This window comes from Diadema antillarum, unplaced genomic scaffold (assembly GCF_040938485.1).
Source record: "Diadema antillarum isolate AM-2024a unplaced genomic scaffold, OU_Dant_1.0 seq00000178_RagTag, whole genome shotgun sequence".
NCBI lineage: Eukaryota > Metazoa > Echinodermata > Echinoidea > Diadematoida > Diadematidae > Diadema > Diadema antillarum.
The window spans coordinates 212698-233917 of NW_027271245.1; the positions used below are offsets into that span (position 1 = coordinate 212698).

At 38.5% G+C, this 21220-nt stretch overlaps 1 protein-coding gene across 1 annotated transcript; it reads left to right on the forward strand.

Moving 5' to 3' along the window:
* Nucleotides 1-369: 369 nt before the first annotated feature.
* On the forward strand, nt 370-16460 carry LOC139728415 (BBSome complex member BBS2-like). The gene is made up of 17 exons (XM_071639360.1): nt 370-632; nt 1069-1290; nt 1546-1671; nt 2043-2183; nt 2718-2822; nt 5026-5112; nt 5414-5549; nt 6458-6597; nt 7335-7457; nt 8103-8200; nt 11745-11852; nt 12355-12481; nt 13205-13333; nt 13958-14095; nt 14867-14979; nt 15501-15649; nt 16234-16460. The coding sequence occupies exons 1-17, from the start codon at nt 516-518 to the stop codon at nt 16332-16334; spliced, it is 2160 nt and encodes a 719-aa protein (XP_071495461.1). The 5' UTR covers nt 370-515; the 3' UTR covers nt 16335-16460.
* The last annotated feature ends 4760 nt before the right edge of the window (nt 16461-21220 follow it).

Here is a 21220-nt window from a genome sequence, read left to right on the forward strand (position 1 = left end):
TACTTAGCAAGACATTTCTGTATTTCTGTTCTATTCATATCTTCAAAGACTTTTTTTAAAGAACATAAAATCAATGACAATCATGTACACAAAATCTTGTATCAGTGACCATCAGTAAAGAACTCTCATTCCCTATTGACATAATTTTGATTAATTTAAAATCAGCGAGTCATGAGGTAGTGAATAATCATTTCCGTAATTGTGGCCATTCTGCAAGTTTGATATAAGCCCTACAGTTATTTTTACTTCATTCCAAAAGTGTACTTTGTCATTACATGTATTTGGTTTGGTAGACTTGTTCGTCTTTTACTTTGGAATTGATTTTACTATTCATCTTCTTTAATTGCTAATCATATTCTGTGAATGCTATTCTCTAAAATTGCTTTCCTTTTACAATTAAATGTTTGTGGTGATAAGAAGCAGTTGAGGAATTGTCCCTATAATGAAGTATCAATCAAAATTGAAATCTCCTTACAGAGTATTTTACTGTAGTTCCAGGAGATTGCTGGAGCAAGATGTTGGTGCCAATATTCACCCTCAAACTCAACCACAAGATCAATCCTCGGATGGTCACCATTGGCAAATATGATGGCAAGCACCCCAATCTCACAGCTGCTACAACAGCAGGAAAGGTAGGTGTCTTGATATCAAATCAAGATTTTGTTCTGTCTCTGGTGCATAATGTCTTCAAATTTGGAGCGATACATAGAAAAAGTGAAATATGCATATCTACACAAGATTTTCCTTCATCAGATCTCTGCACAATACTGTATTATTTCTTCATATTACTTGTAGGAATTTATGTGTCTCATAGTTCCATGCTAGCCAATCACTCAGAGTATTCAAATTTGTATTTCACAATGATATTCCAGAGATGATCATGTCCTTTTTCTGCTATATTTAAGGAATGGTGACTTGCAGCTATTAAACTGCATTGGTGGAGAAAGCCACCTGAAAATGTGTCAAATTATGTCCTTGTGAAGTTCATACCTTTCAGTTCTATGTGGCTAGAAAAGAGTGTCCTGTGGTTGACGAAAAATAAACATAAGCTGTCTGTGCATCTTTCAGGTGTTTGTGCATAATCCCCACACTCGCACTGCCCGTGGAGGCAGAGCCAGCGAGATCGCAGTTGACTCTGACATCAGTCTCCTCAGCATCAACCAGAAAGTTAGTGGAGTCTGCGCAGGGTCCCTGGATACCATGGGGGTCAACGACCTGCTGATGGTGGGAACGCAGACCAACCTCCTGGCCTACGATGTGCAGAACAACACTGATGTGTTCTACAAGGATGTAAGAATCCTGTCAAATTATTTCTCTGCTAGTCATCTATTATAGATCTTTGTCCATAACTGTTGCAGTAATGCCGCTCCAAGAATATAATATTCATAGGGAAATATACTGCCATGCTGTAGAATTTAGTGCAAGTATTGATGCCAACGAAGTCACTGGTAATCAAAGGGCAGTTTGTCAATGCTTGTTAAGTAGCATGTCTACAAAGAATGCTTTTCATATCCCTTTTATAATTTTTTTTTCTCTTTCTCAAAGGCACCTGATGGAGTAAATGCCATTGTCATTGGAACACTAGGAAACATTGATACACCCCTTGCCATCATCGGAGGCAACTGTGCCTTGTCTGGATTTGACATCGAGGGCAATGACCTCTTCTGGACAGTGAGTTGTTGTTGTTGTTGTTGTTTTGTTGTTGTTTTGTTGTTGTTGCTGCTGCTGTTGTTGTTGTTTGGGGAATGTGTGTTTGTTTGCTTTTTTAAACCTCACAATGTACTTTCATTTTCACAACTGCAAAGATATCAACATGTAGTACTTATCCTGTCATGGCAAGTTTGTGGATGTGATTGGACAGAATGGTACATGGATTAATTAAGTGGAAAGAAGAGTTGACAATCTGCCAATTTAATGGACAGATCTAGATATATGACCCTGTTAAAACATTTTAGATAGCATTCTTCAGGGTAGATGTGTTCCTCGCAGAGATCAGCAAAGATACTTCAAGATGTGACATTTCCTGTGCTTTTATTCTGCAGGTGACTGGAGACAATGTGTGCTCTCTGGCTCTTTGTGACTATCTTGGAAACGGCAAACAGCAGCTCGTTGTGGGCTCAGAGGACTATGACATCAGGGTCTTCCAAGAAGATGAGATTATTGCTGAAATGACAGAAACAGAGGTAATGGGATATTTTCAGTGTATTTCTCTATCAATAAAGATTGGTCATGAAGTAGTATTTCTGTTGCTGTATTCATTGTAGAATATGATATGCACTTGTACCATCATCAATACGACAAAAATTATTAAAAGTCAACTTTGCAAATCTGCCAATGTTTGCTACCTTGTTATTTAGATAATGAATATAAACTATTTGGGTTTCAACAGGAAATTGAGTTGTAGACCAATAGTTTTTATGACAAAAAAAATAAAAACTAGATTGTGGCTGTGATAGATAGCTAAAGGAGTATTCAATGCCAATATAAAATTGATGTGTTTTGGAGTTAGTTAATAAGTCAACCAATCCTGCTCACTTTGAAGTGCATCTCAAACAGATTGTCTTTGCAATCACACTTTCATGTATGTTTTGTTACCAATGCATCTTGGTATAAATGCAAAGGAACAATTCCTGTTTATTCAAGATAAATACCGATAGAAATATCAAGGTTATGAAATTGTCTTTGCATGGCTATTTTCTCTCCTTGTTGGTGTTCAGGCTATCACAGCTCTCTGTCCAATGACTGATGTTCGGTTTGGCTATGCCCTAGCAAATGGCACTGTTGGCGTGTATGAGAGAAATGCCAGATACTGGAGAATCAAGGTATGATTTGAATCATAACCAGTCATGAATTATTCTGTCCAAGTGAGCTTTTATTCTACAGGTCAATGTCAGTGTGATAGAATACAACTAGAAAAGCGCTCAAAGAGCGCAAACCTCAGCTCAGCTCATTTAGACCTATTCACACATGCTGAAAATCACCCTATTTTCCAGTGATAAAGAAGCTTTGTTTACTTGTACCTCATCAGCTTCCTGCATGCTGCGCCTCGAGAATGCGCTCAGTGCGCATCCGTGTATGCACACCTCAAATGCGTGCAGCGTGAACTCCCTTGTTTGTTGGTCCAATGATAATATTTAAAAAAAAATCATGGAAATTCCTGGATGTAGATGGAGGATCACTACCCAAATTTAATCATCTGTTCCTTGTGTCATTATTGAATTTTCCTGTATGTTTCATCCAAATCTATTCACAACTTTTTGAATTATTGTGCAAACAGACAGACAAACAAACCAATGCTGACGAAAACGTAACCTCTTTGGCAGAGGTAATAATTCAACATCTAGTGACCTTATATTGTCCATATCATTAATTGTAATAACATTTGGAAATGAGCATCAACTTGTAATGACTGAAAAGGGAGGGATTAAAATCAGTCTGATATGAAGGAATTTTTGATTAGTGTTTAGTGTTGGTAAATTTTGTAGCCATCTGCCACTGAGATACCACTAATTCACTCCCAATCGTTTTGGCAGTCCTCTGTCAATCTCACTCATTTTCTGTATGTCTCTCTCATTCTTTCTTACCTATGTCCTTTGCACATGGGATGATTCAATTTTTTGTCGAGCCCACCGGAGGTGAGGGAACACTAAGGGATCACCTGCGGCATCTGTCCGTCCGTCCGTCCGTCCGTCCGTCGTCTGTCCGTAACACTACAAAAACTTCAATAACTCTTTACTCTGGACTTCAATTGCAATCAAACTTCGAGGGAAGAGGGGTCATACAAAGTTTCACATTTCATTATAGATGAAGGTCACCTCAAGGTCAAAGCTCACAGGCAGGGGTCAATGAACTTTAGGGCCCAATGTTAAGTTTTTATGGCGCGTTTCTATTATGGGTCATAACTTTTGATCCATAACTCCATTTGTGACCAAACTTGGATGGTAGATGTCCCTTGGGGAGTGGATGGTCAATACAAGGTGAATGGTCACAAGCATGGTTCAACGAACTTTTAGAGCCCAATGTTAAAGGGAAGATAAACCCCAAGAGCAATGTGGATTGAGTGAAAGCAGCGACATTAGTAGAACACATCAGTGAAAGTTTGAAGAAAATCGGACAATCGATGCAAAAGTTATGAATTATTAAAGTTTTGGTGTTGGAACCGCTGGATGAGGAGACTACTAGAGGTTATGACGTATGAGTGGACAACAATACCAAGAAAATATAAAGAAAATTCTGCAAAAATCCATTTTTCATGAAAATTACAAAGTCCATCAACTTGATATTGACATATGTTAAAGGTAGCAATTATTCCCCCTGCTTTCTGAAAGCGATTGGTCCATTGCTGTTTCATAATTCTAGAAAAGTAAATTTTTGTTGAATTTCCTTTATATTTTCTTCGTATTGTTGTCCACTCATACGTCATATCCTCTAGTAGTCTCCTCATCCAGCGGTTCCAACACCAAAACTTTAAAAATTCATAACTTTTGCATAGATTGTCCGATTTTCTTCAAACTTTCACTGATGTGTTCTACTAATGTTGCTGCTTTCACTCAATCCACATTGCTCTTTGGGTTTACCTTCCCTTTAAGTTTTTATGGCGCGTTTCTATTATGGGTCATAACTTTTGATCCATAGGTCCGTTTGTGACCAAACTTGAATGGTAGATGTCCCTTGGGGAGTGGATGGTCACCACAAGGTCAAAGGTCACAGGCAGGGATCAACGAACTTTAAGGGCCCAATGTTGAGTTTTTATGGCACGTTTCTTTTTTGCCATAAATTTTTACCCTTATATCTCTTTTTATCTGTCAGATCTCTTTTTTTTATCTGTTATATCCCATTCGCGTACAATTTCTTGTACGCGAATGGGCGAGACACATTATGGCACTTGCCTTGTTTTTCCATTGCAAGGTTTTTACAACTGTCACAGTGTGTTCATGTGATAGACGACAATGCTAATTATGGATATAGTAAAAAGACACTTCATGTACTGTGAGAGTGTGACCTGTGATTTTATCTTGTGTCTAGTCCAAGAACCAGGCAGTCACCATAGACAGCTTTGACCTCGATGGGGATGGAGTGGCTGAACTCATCACAGGATGGAGCAATGGAAAGGTGAGGCAAAAGAAAGAAAGAAAAGAAAGGCAAAACATGTCAAATATGTGAATTAACTTTATTGTAGTTTTGCCAATGATGTAGATCATGCCATTCCACTCAGTTGCACAAGATAATAAATAGTAGGGTTATGCGGTAACTGATTCAAGTTTATCACTCAAATTATTTGTATGTCAGACTTATTCTAAGATGCCTCTGCATGCCAATTACACACTATATCAACTCATCTTCCTTGTGACTGTAGTTGCATTAGAAATGTGAACTGTTTCTCAGTGGTCCTTTGCATGTCAATGATCCGCAGATTGATGCGAGAAGTGATCGGACTGGTGAGGTGGTCTTCAGAGACAACCTCTCCTCTGCCGTGGCAGGCATCGTCCAGGGAGACTATCGGATGGATGGCAACATGGCCCTCATCTGCTGCTCTAATGAGGGAGAAGGTATTGAGCATTAACTTCCTTTGGTGGCAATGTAGATAAAAATACATGTATGGCATTTGTGATTAAAATGTCTTTTGGCATGTTGTGTGAGTTATGACAGTATGTCAAAGAGCCTTTATCTACACACAGGGTGATGTCTGCTCTTAGGCTATTATACAGTTGTGAAATATATCACTTTCTCTCTGGGATGCAAGATATTTAGGGTAGAATAAACCTATGGTTTTTCAATGTTTTTACTTTAAAGTGACCTTTAAAGAAGAAATCATGCCAACTCATTGTTGCTTTGCAGACTCTCCCTTGACTCTAAATTATGAAGATATACCATGGAATTTTCCAGATGGAATCAGACCTGTCTATTTAGATTCCTCTGAGGAAAAGTTATTCTCTCTGAAAAGCCATTTCTTGTGAACATTTCTTGTAAACATTTCAATCAATGTGTGACCTGCTCTGATGGGAATTAATCTGCTAGTAAGGGGTCTCTGTAGACAGGTCCTCCCTAAAGATGAGGTGACCACTATAACAGGTTTTATTTGACATTACGTGTATGCAATGTATAGTATCATGCATTTTTATATCTGCCCCTTAAATGTGCCATTGAATGACTTGTCGAAACTTCATTTATTGCACACAAGTAAGATGCACTTAGAGTAGAATGTACAGTCTGATGGGGATCAGTTTTCCATAATGCTCGTGAAAATGTGAGGATACAATGTACATGTTGAGTAAAGTTTGTGTTGTCATTGGTGTGCAGCTTTGTGTATAATAACATTCAGTTTGCCAGCCATTGGTGCATAGCTTTGTGTGTAATAACATTCAGTTTGCCAGCCATTGGTGCATAGCTTTGTGTGTAATAACATTTAGTTTGCCAGCCAAACACAGGCCCATTGTAACTGTATTTTCTTCTTCAGTGCGTGGATATCTGCCAGCCAACCAAGAACAGAAAGGCAACCTAATGGACAACAATGTGGAGCAGGACACCATCCGAGACCTCAGCCAACGCAAGCAGAACCTGATACTGGAACTCAAGAACTACGAGGAGAATGCCAAGGTGAGTTAATAGTGAAGCAGGTTTTTAAATATCAGCATTAAGCTGTCTTTAGGATGTCAAAACCATCTCACCCTCTCACCATTTGCCATTATTGCTATCCCTTTGTTCTTTGGGTTCTCTTTCGTAGCATCACCTGTGTACATGACCATGTATGTTTTCTTGTGTGAAATAGTTTGTTTTTGTTGTAGTTAAGTAAGTCGATAGTCGATAAAACTGTTTATTTATTTTTTGTGCATTCAATGAGGCCCCAATATGAAGCTCGGCTTACTAGTGATCCTCCTGTATGGTACATAGATTTTTTTCCTTTTATATCTCCGTTCTCTGTCACAATGATTTTCTTACCTTTCATGTGCAAAATCAGCCATGACTGATGGTGAACCATATGTACAGTATATTCTCAAAAGTGATCACAGGTGATTACTTGTACCATGCAGAAACAATAGAATGAAATGAAATGAAATTTGAATATTGACAAGGGCCACTGTTTACTGCGCAGCAGTGGTCAGATTTTCCAGCTTGATGTGGGTGATCATTCAGATGGTTATGCAACGTCAACAGTGCTTGAAAGTTGCAGAGAGGGATAGCAAATTAAACTGTCATTGAATAGGGATGACATATTGATGTTTTTTGTGAGCATGATATCTAAAAATGCCATTTCCTATTTTGGCAGACAAATTATGCTAATCGTTTTTATTTGTTCCTTTGTCCTTATGTGTGCATTTGTTTGTTTTGATCAGGCTGGGAAAGACGACAGGCCATCTGGTCTGGGAGACCTGGACAAGGCCCAGATGGGCATCATTCCGGCCAACACCCAGCTACAGACCACCCTCACGGTCAGCCCTGGTTCAGAGAAGAGTTCGGTGCGTGGAAAATCCCCTTCATAGGAGTCAACATTCCATTAGCTCTGTTGATAAGGGTATTGCTTGTTACTGAGTAAGAATGAGGAATGTTGGCAGATTGTGTCAAGCAAACCTGTGATAGCAATCACCAGTCAACAGTGACTACCTTTGCATAGTGGCTGCTAAACTTCTCTGAGTACAAAACTACATCCGGTAAAGCAGCCAGCATGTCTATAGTGGCCACCTGTCTTTAGTGACCACTCATTTTACCATAAGGCAGCTGTTAAAGACAGGTTTGATTGTGAAGTGGGAGTAACAGATTTAGATTTCAGTTCACCCATCAGAAAGGGTAGCTGTGCCAATTAGTTTGAAATCACTGGTGTTAATTACTGAACTCTGTTAAAAGCCATATAATGCAGTAATAGATATGTAAACATTAAGTCACAGTAATATGCAATAACTCTTATAGTAAGTATACCTACTGATCCAAGGAACTTGGTCTGACATTGTAGGTAAAAAAGTCAAGTTGAAACATTCATTCTGCAAACAATATGAAATATGATATTCAATGTATGGTGCATTTTCAGAAATAGGTGAATCATTATGCCATATAGATGTTCAAAAGTCAACTAATGGTTTGTTCTTCTGATTCTATCCATTTATCAGCCTCATGTGGAGCTGGTAGTAAACACGAGCAATGACACAATTCTCAAGTCGGTGCTCATCTTTGCTGAAGGCATCTTTGAAGGAGAGAGCCATGTCATGTGAGTAAAGGTGGAGTCACCGAATTACAGGATGACTTATGTGCAGACACAAGTTGCCTAGACCCTTTTAAACAGAGACAAGTGCACATAGGATGATAGCATTCATGCAACATAATTTCTTTGTATTAGGAAGATTATACGCCAGTGCTATTAGTATGCACTACTTGACCCCATCATTGTTTTCCATGCCAAAAGAACAAATTCTGAAGAGGTGTACAATGAATTTGTCGATGTAAAGATATTCAATGGTGAAATCAATCTACGCTGTTCAAGTCAGTGTTGGGTTTCATGTGAATCATCACCTTGTATAATTTTTTGTTACATAGGCCTATTGTTCACAGTGGAATATTTTCAGTGCATACTAGAAGCATATGTGACCAGCTACAACAAAAGGATCCTAAAGTGGCTTGCGGGTGAGCCAAGAAAATAGAGATTGAAGTCAGATCATCAAAATCTGTCAAAACTTTAGATTTCTGTTTTTGACATAATTTTGTCGTCTAATGTATCTTCTATCATCTGCCAAAATTTTGAAGCCAAATGATCAAAGGAAAGGCAAGAAAATAGCATTTTTCTGGGCCATGATTTTCCAACTTTCAACGGAAGCAGAAACGTGTCCAAAGATTCAGATTTAGCGCCGCAGCTAGACTCCGCCCCTAGCAATGAGGGAGTGATCTCATCGGTCAATGCGTGGTATCCTAGTTACTGATTGGTCATACGTAGACCACTGGTGCTAAGTAAAGCTTGAATTAGCATTGCGGAAGTTGCCAGGAGCGTTCCTTCTATTGTCAAATGGTGAATACTGTCTTGCTTCCCCTTGATCATGATAGCGTCTGAAGGAAAACTTTGAAGGCGGTTTTCTCGAAACGCTGATTTCGTAAACCTCTTGACATGTGCTAATAAAATCATCGATATCTCCCCAACCAATTTTTCTGAGTGATGTTATATATGACGTTAAAGTGGAAGAGTAAGGGAATAATGTCATGTCATTTTCAGAAAATTGTCCCCCCCCCCCCCGACTTTCGGATCCATTTGTTGCAGCGGGTCACATATGCACTACACAGCCATCAGTCTAAAGCCCCCGTTCCACTATCACGATTTGGACCCCGATCTGTCCCGATCTAGCAGATCGGGAGAGAGCGGCAAAAGCGTACGGGGATCGGAAGCATCGTAGCAGCAGCGTGTAGAGGTCGGGGTTGGAGCGGGCAGTTTTTCAGATCGGGAAGAAATTTTGAACCGGTTCAAAATTTCTTCCCGATCTCCCCGATCAAAATTGACATATTTTTAATCGTACGGCAAGCGGGGAGAGCGTAGTGACAGCGTAAACGCAGCGGGGAGAGCGTAATGACGGCGTAAACGCAGCGGGATGAGCGTAACAAGGTCTTTCTGAGCGTAGTAACATCGGCACAAGAACGGGGATCGGAAGCATCGTAGCAGCAGCGTGTAGAGGTCGGGGTTGGAGCGGGCAGTTTTTCAGATCGGGAAGAAATTTTGAACCGGTTCAAAATTTCTTCCCGATCTCCCCGATCAAAATTGACATATTTTTAATCGTACGGCAAGCGGGGAGAGCGTAGTGACAGCGTAAACGCAGCGGGGAGAGCGTAATGACGGCGTAAACGCAGCGGGATGAGCGTAACAAGGTCTTTCTGAGCGTAGTAACATCGGCACAAGAACGGGAAGTAATTTTAGCTGTAATTTTCGAAGAAGAAGAAGAGATGAAGAAAAAGAAGAGAAGAAAGCAGCGAAGCAGCTACCCAAAAGGCGAAGAAAGAGAGACTGCACGTGATGCTGAAAGAGGAGGAAGAAGACATAGCAGAATTTTGAAGAATATGAAATCATCTACAACTGGAGGAAGACGGACTATAAAAGCAAGGACATCAAGAAAAATCCTTTGAAAAATCAGCACGTCTTTGTTTATATAATGCATTGCTGCAAAAGAACCGTGAGTTGAGGAGGCTCTTCAAGTTCAAGTTCAAGTTGATTTATTTCACTTCCAACAAACAAATGATAAAAAATACAAAGAAACGCTCATATACACAGACGTCATGAAATCAGTACCACAATGCGATGAACAGAATAACATTGTAAAAGAGATACAGGCAAATTATTAACAGAGATACAAAATAACAGTTACGTCACTGTGGTAAATGCATACAAAATATTGCTGGAAATGGAGGGGACTGCTAAAAAGCAGAGCTTGTAGTATTAGAATGCAGTCCCCTCATAGAGAAAAATATATAATTGCAAAAAACAACAACAACAAACTTCCCTAAGAGCTCTAAGCGGTAGCAAAAAAAAAAAGACAGACAGAGTAATACACACATATACATGCACACATACGGACGCACATTAACAAACACATGGCGGCTCTCTTGTAAGGAAAAAATTGATGAGAGGATAGAAAGATATAGTAGTGAAGAAGGTAGTAAGTCCGAGGTGGACAAGGGGGGGGGGGGGGGGGGGGGGGGGGGGGGGGAGGGGAGAGGAGAGGGGAATGGTGGGTCATAACCAGGGCAATGGAGGCACAGAAGCACGGGCTCGCTGATGAAGAAAGAGTAGTGAGAATAACGAAGCAACAACAACTTTGAAAATCAAAAGTAAAAAAAGAAGAATGAATCTTCGAGGTCCACAGTATATTTCTTCGGTTCTGCATGCTAATAAATTGACTGACTGCTGACCCACAGTCGAATCGGGGTACATCGGGGCACATCGGGGACTTTTCAGCTCTCTGAACGGGGTAACAGCGTGATAAGATCGTATAGATCGTTCAGAGCGTAGATACAGCGTGCATTGATCGGATAACATCGGCAAAATCGCACTAACAGCGTAGCTACATCGTTCTAAAGCGTACCGGCAGCGGCAGAGATCGCAATGTCTAATTTCCGATCGTCGTAGTAAGAGCGTAGCAAGCACTTGGTAGTCGTAACTGCAGCGTACTTAGAGCGTTCTAACATCGTACTGTGTCCAGATCGGCTCAGGTTTTACCCGATCCTTCCCGACCTGAGAAAATTGTCAAATCGTAGCGAGAACGGCATAGTGGAACGGGGGCTTAACCAAAAACATTTTCAGTACCACCATCTCAAAAGACATCAAATAAAAGAAAAAAAGCAACAGACCAATTGTAATCCTTTAACATAATTCTTTTAAGTTACATGCCATATAATGGCAGTCACAACACAGTATTTATAAGTTCATGTCCTTATACAGGGCCTTGAAAGAAATAGAGGAAAAGGAATTTAGTGGCATTTCATTCTCAAAGCTAATGAGAAACCATACAGTTGTAGTTTTACTGATGTGACATCAGTGCCGCATGACTGAGTAGAACTACATGGAGGTGGCCCGGAGGACTCCACAGCATATGTTTGTTTGTTTGTTTGTTTTGGGGTTTTTTTTTTTACTTCAAAGACCAAACTCACTGACATTTCCTTGATGTTACTCATTTGATTGTGAGGTTCATATTTGTTCACTTTGCCGTTGTTAAAAAGGTTTACTTTTGTCGGGGTTTAACAAACTTTTTTTTTTCATGGAAATGTTTTATCTCCTGCAGACATCCAAACACTGCCAACCTGTCAAATGCGCTGAGAGTGCCTATAGTCCCACCCAAAGACATTCCTGTTGATCTACACATCAAGGCCTTTGTGGGCTCCAAAGCAAGGTATGTGTGTGCATGTGTGTAATGAATTCAAAATTGGAGATTGGTTATGACATCAGCATATTTCCAGAAATCGAAAACAATGTAAACTGAAGAGAAATCACTTTCAAGAAAATAACTAAAAGAAAATAGCAGACAGACAAAATACAACCTTCTGGTATTCTGCTTTGGGCTGTGCAGAATTTTTTGTGGTTATTGCTCTGCATGTCCTCATGTGAAAATTGGAAAATGATGAAGTTGTGTTTCATTTAATCTGTTCCAAACATATCATCATACCCTGACAAAAGTGAATACACAAACAAATAAGGAAGTTGACAATTCTAAAAGAAATAGATAGCAGCTTGAAGTTTACTCTTTGAAGGGCAAGATTCATGATGCAGTAAGACAATTTTACTGCCAGGAAATGTGAAAAGAATGAGATTACTTACTTTTTGCACACTTCTGTCTTTCTATCCACCACATCAAAAATGTGACACTGTATGGTTCGTATTTTTCCCCCACCCAGTTCCCAGTTCCATGTCTTTGAGGTGACTCGACAGCTGCCTAGATTCTCCATGTACATTGCCTGCACCAATGACGTCCCGGAGCCCAAGAGTAGTGTCGTCTTTACAGTCAATGAAAGGATACAGAGGGTGAGTCTTGTCTCATGCCCAATGTGCAGTTGTCATTAATTTTGTGTAGTTTAATCACACATGGAAATAGAATTTCCCAAATGCACTTTCTTTGTACCCTCAAGTACCATCTCTGATTTTAAGACTGACAAGCAAGAATATCCAGAGTAAAAAACAGAAGTAAGGAATATCCAAAATGATTGGTTGTGTCTTGTTCTAGTCTTTTGTGTACAGTTGGTAGCTGTAACATATTACTCCTCTGGATCATTCAGATTGCAAATTATGTTGAAGTTTGCTTTCATACATTGAAAGATGAAGAAATTGAACTGGAGGCTGATGGAAGTAATTTGTCCTGAGAAATCTTGTAAAGACGATTCAGGAGGCGACTGAATGGGGCATCTTTAATTATGTAATCAGAGGTATCCTTCCTTTGTCTTTGGTTAGAGTAGATTATTGCAGTGTGAAACTTTGGGCTTTTCTATTTATAGTGAAATACATAGGAATTGCATTCATTCTAAATAATGTACTGTGTGAGGAGTTTGTGTCATCAAACTTCACCTTTGACTACAGTGGACTGTGGTTACACAAAGCCCTCTTTCACCAGCTAAACTGTTAAAGTATTTTTCAAATGTAATGTTGTTCACATTCAGTTATATACAAAATATATACAAGACTGAAAAAAAAAAAAATCTTTTGTAGATTTGTTATGTTGGACACTGGTCATTTTGTCCTGGCTTGGTGTAGGTCATCCTGTGGGTCAACCAGAACTTCCTGTTGGATGAGGACATCCAGGCGGAGACACCAATGAACCTTGGATTCATGTCCCTCAGGGGATCTGGTCCCGTCTTCATTCAGATGCAAGCCAATGGGCAGGTCAGTACCACGGCATGTAGAACAAAATTTAAGTGTCCCTCAAAAAAATTGCAATATATTGAAAATTGAGTGAGTGATAATTTATTTTTTTATTATTATTATTATTATTATTATTATTATTATTATTATTATTATTATTATTATTATTATTATTATTATTATTATTATTATTATTGTTGTTATTATTATTATTATTGTTATTATTATTATTATTCCCTTTATTTGATTATTCATGTTGGGTGAGAGATGGTTTAATCATGTTCCAAGAAAACTTACTGCCAGTGAATAAATGTTTAATCAGATTATAAAGGTAATTAGAGTCAGTGGTAGTGTGCAGCTGTGATAATAAACACAGAACAAAATTTCATCACAATTAGTAAAAATTCAGGTCCCAGAGTTATTATTAGCAAAGTCTTCAATTCAGAATTCCCTTTGGTTATAACGAAATACCCATATAACGAAAGAAAACTGCCAGTTCCGAGGACTTCTGTAGAGGGTCAAGTTGTCGGGGTTTCGTGAACATGTCTTCCAGTTGCTTAGTACAGTGTCAGAATTCACAATATCATGTTGCAACATATCTGCCACTAGTTATCTACACGTCTCTTCATGGTGTGAATCATTCAGGTGACAATCCGAACAGACGACATGGATCTTGCTGGCGACATCATCCAGGCTTTGGCCGCCTTCCTGGGCATCGACGACCTCCAAGTGGTGGCCGATTTCCCCATGCACATGGAGGATCTCAAGAACCTGCTGGTCAAGGTACCTGCCCCCAAACATGACAGTCAACTCCAACAATTGTATCTCATTTTATAAGTATGACTGTTCTCAGGTCCCTTCTTTGCATTTGCTCTGTGTTGTTTGGATGTCTTTGTAGACAGTGTAATTTGTGAAAGAAAAATATGTGATCCTGAGTGTTCTTTTCATTTTCTTTGAAATAAATGTAAAGTTACAAAATGCATCACATTGTATTGCATATTGCAATGTTTTTAGAAGGAGCTTTCGTCTTAGTACAAAATGATGATGTAGAGCCTGTGTTGTTATGCTTCCAGATTTGGAAATGAACCTCAAAATCTATGTATTGTAATGCTATTGCTATGCTATTACTTTACAACAGTTTTAAGTATGGATTCTGAGGAAAAATTCTGCTTCTCTTCAAAATATCTTGGTGTCGTTCTTTCTGGTGCTTTGAATGTAAACTAGATTTAGAAATGAACCTCAAACTCTTTGTATTGTAATGCTGTTGCTATGCTATTGCTTTACCGAACAGTTTTAAATACAGTGTTTAATACAGATACAAATAACTTGGTGTCTTTTTCTCAGATACTTTGAATTTAGACTAAACAGGTAAATATACATTGAATGTTTCTTAAGTAACTTTCCTACCATACATCTCTTAATTTGATTATGGCATCCCAAAATGTTATGCCCACACAACTCCAGTCCTTTCAAAAATTCTCCACACAACGTTCTATGGAAAAGGGAATTTTCTTAATCGTACAATATTATGCATTTTCTAACTTCCTGCTGCAGGTTGATGAGTTTCATGCTGTGAGACAAAAGTTGACAGCCGAGATGGCTGACCACTCCAACCTGATCAGGAGTCTGGTGGTCAGGGCTGAAGATGCACGCCTCATGTCGGACATGTGAGTGGACCAGGGCTCCTTCTGTTTCAAGGAGTGTGAAGTTTTGGCAAAAAATCTCAAACCTCTGCACAATTATTTCACAGATTTCAAAACATCAGCATCAAAGTAGGTAGACTTCATTCTTACAAACAGGTTACCTACAGCATTTTATGTTCCTGACACTGTTAATGCATACTTACATACATGTAGAAAATGATGTCACCATGCAATTATGTAATACATTTATAATACCATAATAGTCTATACTATATCTTTACTCAAGATTAACTATTTCTTAGCTTCTCAACAAATAAATGGATGCCTGGTTTATATCAAAAACTATGTCAGCAAAGAGCAGAGAAAAAAATTTGACATTGCTCTGACCTGTTGACTACCTGGGTACCAAAATGTAATTGAAGAAAATAAAAGTAAAATAGCTGTAGTGGAAAGCTGCAGCATCAATACACTGTACATAGAATACATCTTCGATGAAGGATGGCACTTCAACATCATCGTTTGGATTGTTCTCCATCCCATGATAGGAGAAACATGCGTCGAGGCTACATGGAGCTGTTTGACCTAAACCGTGACCTGATCAACGGCTACAAGATCCGCTGCACCAACCACCAAGAGCTCCTCAACTGCCTGAAGATTGTCAACCAGACCATCCAAAAAGCAGGGCAGCTCAGAGGTACAGTTTTAATGTTCAAGTATTCTCAGCAAACCCACAATACTGTAAAACGAGGAATGTTCACGTGCATTTTAATTTCGCGAATCCGTGCATTTCGCGAGAGCCAAGATTCGCGAAATTGAAATGCATGTGAGAGTTCTCTTCTACACTATACACGTTGAATGTTAGAGGCAACTCGTGAAAATTTCATGCTGCGGAAAAGGCTGTTGGTTCCAATTTGCAAAAATATTTTGTTTTACAGTAATGTGATCCATGGTCAGTTGAAAATGCTGCTTTTGAATTGCATGCACAAATTTATCTGGAAATCTGAAGGCTCTTTACCATAAATGCAGTCTTGTCACTACCTAAAAGGAGGCTAAAGTTTTAGCAAAGAATGTTAGTGAAAGAATCAACATTTGCAATGATGTCATTCTCAGGTGCTGATATGTTGCTATTTTGCAAATGCACTTTTATGTATGATACATAGTCATTCTGAGTAATAATAGCATTTTATAGTGATTGCAATATGTCAGGAAATCAAATGTGCCAAAGAAGAGTTGGCGTAAACCTTCATGGTGATTTTTGTGTCTGTATTCTATCTACAGTGGGAAGATTCAAGACACAGGTGGTGTCTTCGTGTCGACAGGCAATCAAAGAGAACAACATCAGCGCATTGTTTAAGATCATCAAAACTGGAACATCATGATGAGAGGCTGATCAGTGGAAAAGCACAGAACAGTTGTTTCCATTATGATCATGAATAGACTATCATTCAGAGCATCAAGAGAAGTTGAATATTGGCTACCGTTCTTTGTGTGTCTCTTTGCATGTGCAGAACATCAATCCATGTTTGATTAAACACTATCAGGCAATATTTCACCATAAACTTTTTTTTTTTAATTCAATATTATGTATGCTGCTTTTTTCTCCAATATCTTCTTGCAGTAGACAGTCACTTTACCATAATTTCAAAGTCCCAAAAATGTAGGATGATGAAGAAGAGAAAAAAAGTTTGGTTGGTATATTTTTGCCATTGCTAGAGAACTAGAGAACAATGAATGATGTGAGTACAGTACAACCAAGCATTATTTGTTTCTCGCCCTTTCCCTTAAGAGTGTTTCTGTGTGTCTATCATGGGGAAAAGGCGCCCTCAAAGTTCAAATAGATTATCTCAAAACTTAGTCCAAGTGCAAAATACACTGGTGACCAAGAGTCTAAATGAAGCTGGTTCTTGATTTCATCAATTATTTCTATTCAGTTTCATGTTCGGGGAGAAAAAGAAGCTGCTGAAGGAGTTGTGCTTCTCTAAAACCTCAAATGTTTACTTTGTACAGAGAGGACTCTCATTTGATATCATGAATCTTTTCCTCTGCTTGTAGCATAGGTGTTGTAAAAGAAAAATCTATATATTAAAGTCTACCTTAAAAAAAGTGTAGAAAAGCACTGACTCGATCACAGGGTTTTATGTCATTGAATCATGTATGGAAACAATTTGGAGGCCTCATTCATGTCTTGAGCTATGTGTCTTTGAATGGTGCCGCTAATGTGGCACATGTACGACATATCAAACTGGGCCTCTGTTTTCACATACATGTACTGTATATGGATACAGGGGAACCCTGTTTAACAAACACAGATACATGTACAGTGAGATTCTGTTAGTGCAAGAGGATTGTACCAGTAAAATTTTCATTATTTCCTTTGTTGACTAGGTCTGCTATAACGAGATTTTGTTGTAAGAAGATTCTCACAGTCTTGACTATGTCATTGTAATAGGGTTTGCCTGTAGTATAAAATACAAATCAGTCGGGGCCAGAAGGGCAAAAAGGGCAAAGGGAAAGGCAGTTACGCTGTTTTGTTTCTCATCCAGCGTATACAATGCATGTATTAGTGAAGAACCATATCACAGTACTGAAAATGGGGGAATAAAAGTTACTCCATCATCTTGCTCTCCGACATTTTATCACTGCTGCCCGGAATGTCCACATCATGTAGAAGTGTGTTTCCGTCCTAAATTTTTTGCACCTTGGAACTTTCATCAAATGCAAATAGCCATACCGCTGCTGCTTGTTCCTTTATTGGCACAGTAAGGTATGTTTCTCCATTGTATGCATGTTTATTTGCTGTAGCTGTCAAATGTTTTGATCGTCAGTACAGTTATGTACAGTTGTACAGTAAACCTCGGATAAGTCGACGTCGAGTGAGTCGAAAATCACTTAACTCGAAGCCAAATAAAAAGTCCCGATTTTTCCCTATGTATTTTCTCTGAGAAATATTTGGATAAGCCGAAGTACGAGAGTCGAATTTCGGCTGTGTCGAAGTAAAAAATTAAGTCCCTTTTGTACAAAATACACGTAGTATACATCACTTGAGCCGAAGAAGATTTGTCTGGCATTCTCATGAGAACAAAAAAAATCGGCATGTCGCAGAACCCCGTCCCTGCCCTGCTGCAGGTAAGCATGCACACTCACCGTACCGCTCCGCACGCATGTCGAATACATACACATGTATACATGTATACACACAGCACATCGATCCATACTTTATCCATACACACAGCACATCGATCCATACTTTATCCATACACACAGCACATCCATACTTCATCCATGTCTAGCCAGAACTCCTTGGTCAACCAATCGCTGCTTTGATATTTTAGTGACAGGCCAAGTGGGCGGAGCTTGTTTGTGCGTGCCCGGCTGGCTGTATAGTTTTGTTCAATGGAGGTGGGATGGGCCTGGGAGAGTGTTTGTCTCAGGGTAGGTTGACAGAGATGGCTACCTATAGCTATGTTGCACCATAGACATAGCACATGCACATTGCCACGTTAGCGCAGACATTCTCAGAACTATGTTTAACTACTAGTATTGATACAAATTCCATGTTCAATTTAGAACAAAATAAGAATGTTATCTTCAAGAACAGACAAATTTGAATTCAAACACACACACGGATGCACAAACACACACACACACACACACACACACACACACACACACACACACATGCATGCAAATGTACTATAATACATGTACATAACTGTGAGTCGAAAAAAAAATCGACTCTCGCGAGAGTCGAAGTTCACTTAAGTCGACGCATTTTTGTCAGTCCCGAGAGCTTCGACTCATGCGAGGTTTACTGTATTTATAATTTACACAGAATCAGATTGTCTTACACATCTCCAAGTGTCTGTAAACCAAGTGAAATGCAATATTGTATTCTTTGTGGAGAGTTATTAGTATTGTACAGTACATACTGACTGTAAATAAAATGAAAATACTGAACACTATATGCTGTCATTGCTGTTCACTTTTTAAATTCCGTAGTACATTCCATGTACATTTTTTTATTACATGTACCATCATAAATGTACAGTTGTACCTCCATTTTCTCTCCTTAGTCTCTCTCTTTCTCCACTCATATCTACACCTGTACTCATGGCCAACAAAGTGTAAATGTATACATGTACATTATATGTATTTATTCTAAACATATCTTCCAATTTAGATACTGGTATGAAACATAAGTATACAATGATTTTTTTAAAAGCAGTCAGTATTTATGATAAAGCATATCTTTATGTATAGCATGTGTCAATATACACCACAAATCTACATACATATCTGAAGAACATGCACTTGTACACATTGGCCCAAATTCACAAAGGTGGTACAAATGAAACCATGGTTTAAACCATGGACAAAAACCATGGAGCGCCAAGTGTCGCATAGAATATTTCGTTACGAAATCACTCTTTTCGTCGATGAAATGATTATTTTGTAACGAAATGACAACATTTTGTAACTAAATGAACATTTCGTCCACGAAATGATAATTTCGTTAATGAAACGGTCATTTTGTCGACGAAGTGACCAATTTCGTAACGAAATATTCCGTGCGACACTTGGCGCTCCATGGTTTTTGTCCATGGTTTAAACCATGGTTTCATTTGTACCACCTTCGTGAATTCGGGCCATTGTATTTCATGCATAAAGAACATATGGAAAGTGGATTTTGTAATGATCCTACATCCATAAGACTTGCCACTACATTGTACACTGCAATTACAGAAGCACAAATTTACAGAAAATATCCACTGCAGGTTTAACATTCATCTATCAGAACCCTATACAGTGCACTCTCGTTATAATGAACACGGTTACAGCGAAATTCTGGTTACGACGTGGTAAAAATTCTGGCCGCAACACTATTCGCCCAATGTCCTTTATTGTTTATTTATTCAGTTATAATGAAATTTCAATATAACAAAAGAAAACTGCTGGTCCCGAGGACTTCGTTATAACGGGAGTCCATTGTATGTGCCCTGGCACTAGTGTAAGTTGCCATTTTTTTTTTTTTTTTAAATCGGTACGCTATATTTAGTAATCCATCCATGTTTGCTCCTCCTTGCAATCTAGATTGTGTAGTTTGAAGCTTTATAAAAGGTTAATGGAGAACCTGCTTGCATAGATTGCAATGCACTTTGTGTATTCATAAAAAATACATATATTTATGTATATATTATGCAGCATTCATCTGATTCATTAAAATATATATAATATAGCTTGATCACATTTTAAAGTTTGCTCACAAGAAATTGCATTTGTAACACATAAACCTTATTAAAGGTTCTGTTTACCTTTGGGAACAGGGATTTAAAAAAATTTCAAGATATGACATTTAATGCATATGTGTAGGTTTGTCGTACCACAAAATATCCTATCATATAACATTTTCGCGATAGAGCCTAAAATATATGAAGATATCCGTATTTTTCTCACTAAACTGTAACTGTAGACGGTTTAATCTGGAAGCATTTTTATCATAACTATTGTTTACATTTTGTATATTTAACAATACTTAACATCGATTTGAGCAATTTCTTTTTTTTACAGTGGTTGTTTCTATCTCTAACTCACATTTTAGAACTATTTTAAAGCACTAATGCTGGGACTTTGTTTCATCTGCAAATGGTAAATTATGACTTTAAAGGGGAACGATATGGGATGTTTGATGACGATACGATATGTACATTGTATTAACATACACATACTGCTAGTTTTGCGGAATATGATGCACCGGTCTTGACTGTTGGTAGCATACCACATGCAAATTGTACCACATTCACATGTCACTTTTGCCAGCAGATTTGGCTTAGTAAAAAGTTTAACCAATGGACTTTAACAAGAAGTGCTGCCTGAACTCACTGCAAGCTGTTTGCAGGTGCATATGCCACTTGGATTGTAGACAAATTCCTCAGAGAAAAGTAGAACTTTCTGTCATTAACGGCTTTACATTGCAACCTTCATTATCGTCTAATACCTCCAGCAAATCCATCAGTCTACTCACTGAATACCAGGAATTTATTTCCATTAGAATTAGAAGTACTACATAGTTCATTTGATTGCTTTCATACAGTAGTTTATATGCATTTGACATCTTGATACTGAGGAGAGCTGGTTTGCATTATGGTGAGCTTTCCAGTAATTTTGATATTTTCTGGGTGAAATTTTATATCATACTGTGCTCAAGATTTCATAAACATCTGAATCTCCATGAAATGTTATCTTTGAAATGTTAAAAAAGACCATC